The following is a 12,164-nucleotide window of genomic DNA, read 5'->3' on the forward strand; positions in this document are numbered from 1 at the left end:
CCTACGTAGCTGATTAGGTAGCAGTGTTTAGCACCTCTTTGAGTATCCATCTACTGACAATAGGGGCTGGAGAGAACCTCAGATGTCAGTGTCACCTTTTAAACCCAGAAAGAGATGTGTCAATTTTCCAACGTACACATATGATTCAAAAACTGATTAACGCAAAGAAACACAACGTTAGTTGCTATGACATGACTCAACAAGTGGCAGCTATCTGCTAAGACCTCACCTGTCATCCTGTAACGTGAGCCAGCATCGATTAGAGAGAGAGGGGGAAAGTGTGTGAGTGTGGAATTTCCTATGACCTCCCCACCCCTAGCCCCCTACCCACCCACACGTGTCTTTGGCTACAGTATAAAAGGAGCTCCCACCTCACAGACATAGACACAGGACAAATTCCTACAAAGAAATTGATCAGACAACCAAGGGAAGAGAGAGAGAGAGAGAGAAGGAGTGATTCCATTCTGCGCTGTGAGATCCTGCAGAGTAAGACAGGAGACCTGTGGAAGAACAAAAGGAGAAAGTGAAAGAAGGTAAGAAAGATGAACCTGCTGAAGAGCAACAGCAAACTTCTGCATCCTTTTCCATTCATGCTCTGAATTAGCTGTTGTCTTATTTTGTTGAGAATTATTAGTAAGACTTAGCACTAGGTTGTGAGCATAAGTATGATTTTAGATAATTGCACAGGTCTATTGCATGTTAACATTCCTACCCTGAATATTAGCGGAGGTAAGCTGACTAATCTGCTTATCTGCAATATATATTTCATTATGTTTTAAATAGATTTGTTGGATAAATTTAAGGCTGATAATGTTCATCTCTATTAAACACAGATTAGTAAATTGGCATTTAAATAAACATCGAAAATGTACTGTATATCAACTAAGATAACTAATATTCCAATTATTTAGGACACAAATGATTGGACACATCCAACACTTGTACTATCAAATAATGATGAAATTAATGTTAAGTTATAAGTAAGAATTCAAATTTGGTAACGTTCAAAGTTCTTGCAAGGTGCATATCAAAGGTTTAATAAAAACTGCTCCTGATAATAATAATTTCAAACAATAATGTAATGCACTACTATACTGCTGTGTATGTGAGCGTCTCCTTGGAGAGCGAAGCTTAGTGCTAGAGGATGGTTTATAAAAGGTACATACTGTAGAAGGCACAGACTGTTACTGTGACTGTGAGGTCTGCCCACATACCATCTATTCATTACAATAGCGAAGAAGGTGTGATTATTCAATTCCAATACAATCAAATCTGTCTAATACAACACCAAATCATTCAGTGAGATTATTGTCGTAAAGTAGAGAGATGAGAAATATTGATTAGGTATCAATTGATCAGGGAGAGGAAATATGAACATGCATGCATGGACTACCAACTCATAACATCACTTTTTGTAGTAATAATAATATAAAAAATATATAAACTACTTTGTTAGTAATTAGAAGAATATTGGGGGAATACTTATTTTACTGTAACTTTCGGACACAAAGGTATACTTGTGTGTTAATGTATTTGTCATCATCAATTGAGTAGAGTTGAAAAGTTACTGTAAAATCAATGGTAATTTCCCCCCAAGATAACCTTTTTTTGAGCAATTCAAAAGCAAATGGCATTTCCTCCTCTAGTCTTTCTGACGAAACAAGTGGCTGACCTTTCTGCAATGCAGAGCCTAACTTATTCTCAGCAAACCGGGAACATTCCCAGGACATTAGTTAACATTCCCATTCAATTCTTGTTAAGGTTTGAGTTAATCATCTGATACCATCCCACGTACATTCTAAGAATGTTTTTGATCACCAAATAGAGTATATCCTTGGAATTTTCTCCGACACATTCACTAACATGTTGTGCACAACACCTGTTAAAACTACTACAGAACATTCCCCCAAGGTTCTCATTAGGTTGCCAGGGAATGTAATAACACAATGTTCCGGTATATTCTTAGAACATACTGCCACAACAAAATGTGGGAGCAATAGAAAGGGTTCTGAGGAAACATTACAGGAACATTCTGCTTATTTTGATGGATATGTGAGAAAAAAAAGAAGCAGGGAATATTTCTACAATGAATGGTCTCATAAAGTTAGTGTGACGTTATGACCTTATGTTCCAAAAGAATTCCTTGAACATACGTCAGGAAATTATGTCTGGATACAGTTGAATTGGTTATGAAAACATTACAGGGCCGTTCTGCTAATGTCCATGGAGACTCTCACATAGGTACAGTGTCATGTGTCCATTAGCGTTCCCTGAACACACTTCAGCAATAAAATGTAGGTGAAATAGAAAATGTTGGAGAACATTCCTGGAATTCAACTAATGTTGGTGGATATACAGTATTACTACTAACACCTACAACAAACAAACAAGAAACATTCCTGTGAGACTGTTATAAAGTTATTCTGCAAATTCATGACATGATGTTCCAATACATCCAGTACATCACTGAGCCGAGCTTCCTGCCATCCAGGACCTCTATACCAGGTGGTGTCAGAAGAAGGCCCTAAACATGGTAAAAGACTTCAGCCACCCATGTCATTGACTGTTCTCTCTGCTACCGCATGGCAAGCAGTACCAGAGTGCCAAGTCTGGGACTCCTTAACAGCTTCTACTCCCAAGCCATAAGACTAATGACCAGTTAATCAAATGGCTAACCCCCCCCCCTATATTTTATTTTCTGCACTGACTCTCTTGCACAGGCTTGATGTACACTCACTGGACTCTAACCACACACTCACACATGCACTACACGGCCAAAAGTACGTGGGCACCCCTTAAAATTAGTGGTATTGGCTATTTCAGCCACACYGTTGCTAATAGGTGTATAAAATCGAGCACATAGCCATGCAATCTCCATAGACAAACATTGGCAGTAGAATGGCCCCTACTGAAGAGCTCAGTGACTTTCAACGTTGCACCGTCATAGGATGCCACCTTTCCAACAAGTCAGTTCGTCAAATTTCTGCCCTGCAAGAGCTGCCCCGGTCAACTGTAAGTGCTGTTACTGTGAAGTGGAAATGTCTAGGAGCAACAGAAGCTCAGCCTCGAAGTGGTAGGCCACACAAGCTCACAGAACGGGACCGCCGAGTGCTGAAGCTCGTAGCGCATAAAAATCTTCTTTCCTCGTTTGCAACACTAACTACCAAGTTCCAAACTGCCTCTGGAAGCAACGTCAGCACAATAACTGTTAGTCGGGAGCTAAATGAAACGGGTTTCCATGGGCGAGCAGCTGCAAACAAGCCTGAGATCACCATGTTCAATACCAAGCGTCGGCTGAAGTGGTGTAAAGCTCGTGCCATTGGACTCTGGAGCAGTGGAAATGTGTTCTCTGTAGTGATGAAACACGCTTCATCATCTGGCAGTCCGACGGACTAATCTGGGTTTGCCAGGATAATGCTACCTGAATTCATAGTGCCAACTGTAAAGTTTGGTGGAGGAGAAATAATGGTCTGGGGCTGTTTTTCATGGTTCGGGCTAGGCCCCTTAGTTCCAGTGAAGGGAAATCTTAATGCAACATTATACAAAGACATTTTAGAATATTCTGTGCTTCCAACTTTGTGGCAACAGTTTGGGGAAGGCCCTTTCCCATTTCAGCATGACAATTCCCCTGTGCACAAAGYGAGGTCCATACAGAAATGGTATGTCGAGATCGGTGTGGAAGAATTGTTCCAACATCTAGATTTTCCAACATCTAGTTGAACGTCTTCCCAGAAGAGTGGACGCTGGTATAGCAGCAAAGGGGGGACCAACTCCATATTAATGCCCATTACTTTGGAATGAGATGTTCGACGAGCACGTGTCCACATACTTTTGGACATGTAGTGTATCTCACTACACTGACACTCCAACACACAAACACGGGGACACACACATATGCATTTTGAAGCCACACGCACATGCATTCACATTCTTCACATACACTGCTGCTACTCTCTGATTATTATCTATGCATAGTCACTTCACCCCTACCTACATGTACATATTAAATCGATTACCTCAACTAACCCGTACCCCTACACATAGACTCGGTWCCGGTACCCCTTGTATGATCATTTATTAGGGTATTTTCCAAACATAGTTAGAGCTTTTTTAAAGAAAGGTCATCAAGTAGAATTGAACCAGCAATCTGCTATCTTACAGCCCCCTAGGCTGCTTAGTCTGCTAAGCCACCAGGATGGAGCTGTTTCATTCTTTACATAAAGCTGTTCAGGCACAGACACAGCAGGGGTTCAACCTGTGGAACCCAATTCCTACATTTGAATATGAACATTTATTTTATCAAACAAAACTATGCTACATTTTATCTCTGGGACCCTCAGGATTAAAAATCAGAGCAAGATTACTGAATGTAAGTACATTATTTACCTTCAGAGGTGAATGTATCAAACCAGCTGCCGTGATAAAAGTTTTTTTTTTTGTGCACTCTCCTCAAACAATAGCATGGTATTTTTTCACTGTAACAGCTGCTGTAAATAGGACAGTGCAAAATTAGATTAACAAGAATTTAAGCTTTCTTCCCATATRGGACATGTCTATGTCCTGGGAAATGTTCTTTTTACTTACAACGTCATGCTAATCATATTAGTGCACGTTAGCTCAACTATCCCACGGGGGGACACCGATCCCGTAGAGGTTAATCAAAGAATTATGTCTCATATTTGCCTTTGCAATTGAGATAGAAAAATAATTAATTTAATCGTCTCTTTCTTTCAAATCCTAATGTTTCCATTGGATTTCCCTTTGCAAGATTCAAATTATGGCTATAAGATTCCAACTACGGCTTACTCTTAGTACATATTCACATCTATTTACACCTCACCACAATCTATCATGCAATAATACAAATGTAATATGATTTCTGAAATCACGTTTGTAGGGAACTAAAAGTACTGTATATATAATTGATTGGTAGAGTAAGAAATAATAAAGGGTATAACATTCTGATTAAGGCGAGACAAGTTTCCACAGACGTAGATCTATTGAGTTTGTCAGAGAACTCCACAGCAGTAAGAATGCCATGACAAAACACTCACAGTTAAATTGTAACTCAATACTTTATTCATTTTTTCAGTCACTGTTTTAGTATGTTCAGTAAAAGTATGTTGTATGTTCAGTAAAAGGTGTTTCGTTATTATTTAAGGCAACACATTCCTGCCTTCATACAGTACCTGGTGTTAGTACAGTATGTTCGGAACATTCTTGCAAAATCAGAGGTATGTTTTTAACATCCTAATACAAAGATTGTATAATCATCAACACAACTGGAYAGATTTTGTGTTATTATAATTTTTGAGGGGAATGTTCTTAATAATATGTTCTGGGAACATTTACAGAACCAGTTATGGTTTGCTGGGATCTTTTTCTGAATGAAAATACATAATTGGATGTTCTAGGTTCTATTATAGAACACCTGTATGGTTATCAGTGATGGGATGACTGAGGTACAGCCACAAGGTTAAGGATATAGGGAACAGTTTACAATTGGCTCATTCATCCCCCTCCTCTCCCCTGTAACTATTCCCCAGGTCGTTGCTGCAAATGAGAACGTGTTCTCAGTCAACTTACCTGGTAAAATAACGGTAAAATAAAAATAAATAAAAAACAGGAGCAGTGGTTTGTCAACTTTAACATGTGCTAACTGCTAACTTAAAGATAACAGGGGGCAGTAGACTAGGGGAGATGCGTCACAAGGCCATTGAAGGCTGCCTCCCATTCAGAGACTTCCTTTGCACATCTTCCACAGTATTTTATAGAAAATGTTCCAGTGTATGTGTGGGACAGGTGCATGAATGAGCTCCATATCTGTGTTGTGTGTGTGTGTTCACAAGGGCACTGATATATAGGAGCAACAGATTAACAAAGGTCAGTGAAGTCATCCAAGAAAAGAATGTCTGAGCGTCACATACGTTGGGTGATAGAATTCCAATGGTATGGGTTCTAATCCATCCTTCTTATAGTTTGCCCTTCACCAGTTTACCTGTGAATACTGCATTCATTCACTTTTGTGTCATACATACTTTTTATTCAATGTAAGGGCTTATTTCAGATTGATGCAGGACAGGAATAAAGTTGATCAAGAGGAAGTAGAACTGCTGGTGAAATGACCACAGACTCAAGCCCTATTCCTCTATGCGCCTCATCATCTGCAGTCTATTTTCATGACGTGTTTCTGATCAGAATTCAATAATTGTACATGTCTTTGTCATTGGCTAATCCTCCCTGTGCCTCTGTGTGTCTTGTGCAGTGATAGGTTGAATATGGTGTGTGCGTCCTGGCTGTTAGCGGTGGTGGTGGTGTGTGTGTGCAACCCCAAGGTGGGGGGGCAGTGCTGGGATAGCTCCCACTGCAAAGACCTCCCTTCAGAGGACAAGATACTCGTGAGTCAGAGTTAAAATCATCACCTTCATTCATTAATCATCATCAAAATCAGTATAAGATTTAATCATCACTTATAGCAATTTTCGTCACTCACTATTCATGGATTGTTCTTTAACCCATCCATCCATATATCACTAAACACTGTTCCTGTCCATCCATTTGTMTTGAACTCCCGTCTCCTGTTCTTCTTCCGTCTGGCAGGAGTGCATCCACCTGTTCAGGTCTGGGCTCCAGGACGAATCCCCAGAGCCCAGATCGGCTGCCCAGCAGTCCACTGAGGAGAGCCTCTCCCTGGGCATCCTGTTGGCAGCCCTGACCTCTGGAGAGAGAGCCCTGGATGCTGACCCTGAGCCCCACAGCGACAAGAGACACTCCTACTCCATGGAGCACTTCCGCTGGGGCAAACCTATTGGGCGCAAACGCCGCCCCATCAAAGTCTATGCCTCCAGTCTGGAAGGGGGGGACTCCTCCGAGGGCAACTTTCCCCTGCAGGCACGCAGGCAGCTGAGCAGCTGGGAGGACGAGATGGCGGGAGCTCTGGGTAACCAGGGGGCCAAGGCTCAGACCAAGGTAGTCCCCAGAACCCTCACTGTGACGGGGCTGCAGGATAAGAAGGATGGGTCCTATCGGATGGGTCACTTCCGCTGGGGCAGCCCAACCGCTATCAAGCGCTACGGTGGCTTCATGAAGCCATATGCCCAGCAATCCCACAAGCCCCTGATCACGCTGCTCAAGCACGTCATCCTTAAGAACGAGCAGTAGAGGAGKGCAGCAAGAACAAGGGATAGAGGGAAGGGAGGGGAGGGGAGGGATGGGATGAGTGTAGTAAAGAGGAAAAGAGGAAAGATGAACTGAATGTTTTGAAGACCAGTGGCAACTGTTGAAAACTAAGGGTCGTATTTAATCTGTAGCCAAGTTTCCAGAGTAACACAAAAAACGAATTATAGCTCCGCAATATAAAACAATGAAACAACAAATAAGTCAAAATCATCTTTCTTATATACATTTCAGACAATTTATAGTATGTTACCTGTAAAAAAGATAAGGCAATGTTTATACGGCCCCCCTTTCAAACAGCCCCTTATTTACAACTTATTTGCAGGTATGCCCTTTTATACATATCAGTGGGTAACTGGCAAATTGGGARGGTAGGTGGTGCCGTTAAACAATGGAAGTGTTAATTAATTTGCCTGCAAAGAAGCGGAGAACCATACTGTACACAGACCTGATAGCTGTATTTTGGTTAGAGGGTCTGTGAAAATACAGGAATCATGACTAGGTCTTTAGCTGGGTTTTAAATTAACATGTTTTTTTTACCCTTACCCCTTTCAGATTGACAAAAAAAAGCTTGTACTGTATAAAAAGCTGGCATGGTAAAAGTGGGATTTTTGTCTGTATATGAAAGGGATATTAGCATTGCCCTAGATAGCCCATAACGGTTTTGATTGAATAGGACCATTGATAGCTGTAGAATTCATGTATGGCCTTGGCTTGAATGCTGTATGAGAAAGTATAAATTGAAGGAAGTACTTAGAAAGTCTTCAGTAACAGTGACCATACTGAATACTGTGTATAGATGACAGACTGGGGTAGGGAGTGGGTATGAGAGAAGATCATTTCAAATGGAATACTATTTTTCCTCATTATTTTTATTGAGATAAATTGTACCATATTGTAAATGTATATATTAAACAGATACTGCTTTGTGGCAAGCAACACAAATGACTTCTTTTTTTGTACTGTACATTACGTTTATTTGAGGTCTACCAAACAAGCAACCAAGATAAAATCAATGGTGTTGTCAATATACAGGTATAACCAGTGGCGATTTTAGCATGTAAATCTTGGTGGGGCAAAAATAAACAAGTGGGATGCATGCCAGCAAAGCCACTACACAACACTAAACAATACATTAATTGCACTATAACAGTGACAAACGGTGCCCACAAACTGTTAGGGCCTACATGAAGCTGTCCCAACAGCAGAGTCCCAACAGCAGTCCCAACACCTTACCACTGCTACACCTGGCTATCAGCGGAGCCTTGTCTGGCAGCGAAACAGTTAATTCAGCCTCATTTACTGCCTTTAAAAAAAATATAGCTGATATGGCTGACTTGCTTAAACAAATGTGGTTTCTAATGACAATTGAGATGTATAAACTATGGCATAAGGGGGCGACAAGCGGATAAAAGGCAATCCGTAATTTCGATTAAGACATTAATGAGCAAGCTAGAACGGACATAGTCAATATAACTATTTGTTTAGCACTATTGAAATGTACAGCGACATAATTCAAAACATGGGCCGTTCTTACAGTATTCTCCCTGTACACCAAGTAAGAGCATACAATACATTTTTGGACTCACCTTCTTGTGTTGTGTTCACTTGAACAGGAAGGTGGCGCGGCGGTCCATCAAAGTCTGACATTCTCTGGATTTATTGTGCTTTCAAAACAACTGGGAACTCGGAAAAAAACAAGGTCGAATCATGAGGACGTCATTGATCTTCAGGTTGTAGCTTTAGAGAGGCCGGATTTACAATTCCGAGTTGGATGACCGTTCAAAACTTATTTTCACCGTCGGAGCTTGTTTATTCCCGACTTCCCAGTTGTCTTGAACTCACTGAAGTCAAGTTTTCGCAGTTCCGAGTTAACAGTTGTTTTGAGCGCGGCACAAATCATGCTTCATTAACTTGGAAAAGAGACCCTTAATCCCAGATTTGGGACCACACAGCCATTCCACTGAATAGCAGGCTTGTGATTGCTTTACAATGCTTGCAGTTAGCCACTGTCACTGATTCCTTCCAAACCACTCATTGTTGAATTTGAAGGTTTATGTCCAATGGCCGAATACGTTTTATCTATCATTCCTCTTCATTATTTCTGTCACGTCTGCTCCCGCTCTTCCCTCCCCTGGCGCTTGAGGGCGCCAGGCTGCCCTGCATCACTCACTCCCGTCATCCTGTCGCGCCTCACTCCTCACTCCTGTCGCGCTTCAGCGATATTGGACTCACCTGGACTCACTTATTATCTGTTTATTACCTCCCCTATATTTGTCAGTTTCCCTGCTCTGTTCCCTGCTTATGCATCGATTGTTTTTTGTCTTTGTTTTCTTGTATGCTGATGCTGTTCCTGTCTCGTTCCATGTCCGTTCCTTATTAARTGTTTGACTCCCCGTACCTGCTTTGTCTCTCCAGCGTCAACTCATGTGACAATTTCTCTTCATATGACAAGGATTTAAAAGGATTTGCCAGTAGATTGTTGACTTGATTCATGATGACTGCTAGCTAAGATTTTGAAAGTATGATGTTGACATGATCAGTCCAATCAAAGCTACTGTACATATAACGTGATTTGATGTAATTTTATCTGTGGCCAATGACCTTGAGTCTTCTTGGATGGGCACTTCTAATGTAACTCTATGGCAGCACCTAAAGGGCTAGAATTTTCTAGCTCTACCCTTAGACTTGGCGGTGACATTGTGTCCCCATGAGTGACAGAACACTGAGACAATCATGGCGTAATGCTCCGTATTTTCTGCTGGCTTGCCCCACCACCACAGAATGCACAGAGCTAGGCTGAAACACCTGCTTTTTGGAGCTGCCTTCCTCAAGGAAACAAAAAAGAGACGATGTTTGTATGCGGCTTTATTAACTCAATGATATGTACTTTTTTTTTTACATTGATTGCAAACTGATATGTGACACAGTCTAACATTCTCAGGCCTTTTATATATACTCTACAGTTAGTGAAAGTCTAAACACCCCTTGCACAGTCTTCACATTTTGCTGTCTTAAAACTAAATCCAAAAACTGAATATATTTTTTTCCTACTGATCTACACAACCTACTCCACATTTTGTTCCTTAAAAGTTATGGGACCATACATTTTTTATTTCCCATTGGTTCTGGGAACGAAGCCATACAGTGCATTCGTAAAGTACTCTCAGACCCCTTGACTTTTCCCACATTTTGTTACGTTACATTTTTCCCCCCCATCAACCTACACACTATACCCCATAATGACAAAGCAACAAAAAAAACAGAAATATAACATTTACATAAGTATTCAGACCCTTTACTCAGTACTTTATTGAAGCACCTTTGGCAGCGATTACAGCCTTGAGTCTGCTTAGGTATGACGCTACCAGCTTGGAACACCTGTGTTTAGGGAGTTTCTCCCATTCTTCTCTGCAGATCCTCTCAAGCTCTGTCAGGTTGGATGGGGARCGACGCTGCACAGCTATTTTCAGGTCTCTTTCCAGAGATGTTTGATCTGGATCATGTCCGGGCTCTGGCTGGGCCACTCAAGGAGTTTCAGAGACCTATCCCGAAGCCACTCCTGCATTGTCTTGGCTGTGTGCTTARGGTTGTTGTCCTGTTGGAAGGTGAACCTTCGCCCCAGTCTGAGGTCCAGGTTTTCGTCAAGGATCTCTCTGTACTTTGCTCCGTTCATCATTGCCTCGATCCTGACTAGTCTCCCAGTCCCTGCCTCTGAAAAACATCCCCATAGGTGCCTTTTGGCAAACTCAAAGCGGGCTGTCATGTGCCTTTTACTGAGGAGTGGCTTCCGTCTGGCCACTCTACCATAAAGGCCTGATTGGTGGAGTGCTGCAGAGATGGTTGTCCTTCTGGAACGTTCTCCCATCTCCACAGAGGAACTCTAGAGCTCTGTCAGAGTGACCATCAGGTTCTTAATCACCTCTCTGACCAAGGCCCTTCTCCCTCGATTGCTCAGTTTGGCCGGGCGGCCAGCTCTAGGAAGTGTCTTGGTGGTTCCAATCTTCTTCCATTTAAGAATGATGGAGGCCACTGTGTTCTTGGGGACCTTAAATGCTGCAGAAATGTTTTGGTACCCTTCCCTAGATCTGTGTATCGACACAATCCTGTCTCGGAGCTCTACAGACAATTCCTTCGACCTCATGGCTTGGTTTTTGTTCTGACATGCACACATTTGTCAACTGTGGGACCTTATATAGACAGGTGTGTGCATTTCCAAATTATGTCCAATCAATTGAATTTACCACAGGTGGACTCCAATCAAATTGTAGAAACATCAAGGATTATCAATGGAAACAGGATGCACATGAGCTCAGTTTCGAGTCTCATAGCAAATGGTCTGAATACTTATGTAAATTWGTTATTTTCTGTTTTTTATTTGTATTAAATTTACAAAAATGTCTAAAAACCTGTGTTCGCTTCATCATTAAGGGGTATTGAGTGTAGATTGATGAGGAAATGCTTTAATTTAATCAATTTTAGAATAAGGCTGTAATGTAACAAAATGTGGAAAAAGTCAAGGCCTGAATACTTATTAACGCTTGTTCGCTTGCCCGGTGCAAGTAATAAAAAAAAAAGTAATTGACAAGAATAATATACATTTACGTTGTCCGGTGGACAAAAGCAACAATATCAAACAATTAGGCTACTCCGATCAGAATTGGATCAGTATCTTCCGAATGCAAAGGGTTGCACACTATTGTCCCAATCTCTGCAGAGCGCATCGGAGTATAATTATTGTAGGCCTGCATTGACAGGCTAAAGCGGCATTTCAATCATGGAGTCGCAAGATGCGTTTTTGAGATAAAAGCATGCCTAGTTTAGTTAGGTCAGCAATGAAAATCCTGGAAAAATCATGGTGTGTACGTCACCTGCGTGTGCCAGTGGGCCGTTGCCAGAGGAGAGAGAACGAGAGAGAGACATTGTGCTGGAGGTAAAATAATTATATACAACAAATAAAATAAAATTTTATTTGCCACAGGCGCCGA

General features: G+C 41.5%; 1 protein-coding gene across 1 annotated transcript; it reads left to right on the forward strand.

The window, feature by feature from the left end:
* Positions 1 to 372: 372 nt before the first annotated feature.
* On the forward strand, positions 373 to 8,121 carry LOC111972551 (pro-opiomelanocortin B). Its single transcript, XM_023999560.2, has 3 exons — positions 373 to 533; positions 6,266 to 6,398; positions 6,601 to 8,121. Exons 2-3 carry the CDS (start codon positions 6,279 to 6,281, stop codon positions 7,159 to 7,161), a joined length of 681 nt encoding a protein of 226 aa, XP_023855328.1. The 5' UTR covers positions 373 to 533; positions 6,266 to 6,278; the 3' UTR covers positions 7,162 to 8,121.
* Positions 8,122 to 12,164: the final 4,043 nt, after the last annotated feature.

The sequence above is a fragment of the Salvelinus sp. IW2-2015 genome, linkage group LG14 (assembly GCF_002910315.2).
Source record: "Salvelinus sp. IW2-2015 linkage group LG14, ASM291031v2, whole genome shotgun sequence".
Taxonomy (NCBI): domain Eukaryota; kingdom Metazoa; phylum Chordata; class Actinopteri; order Salmoniformes; family Salmonidae; genus Salvelinus; species Salvelinus sp. IW2-2015.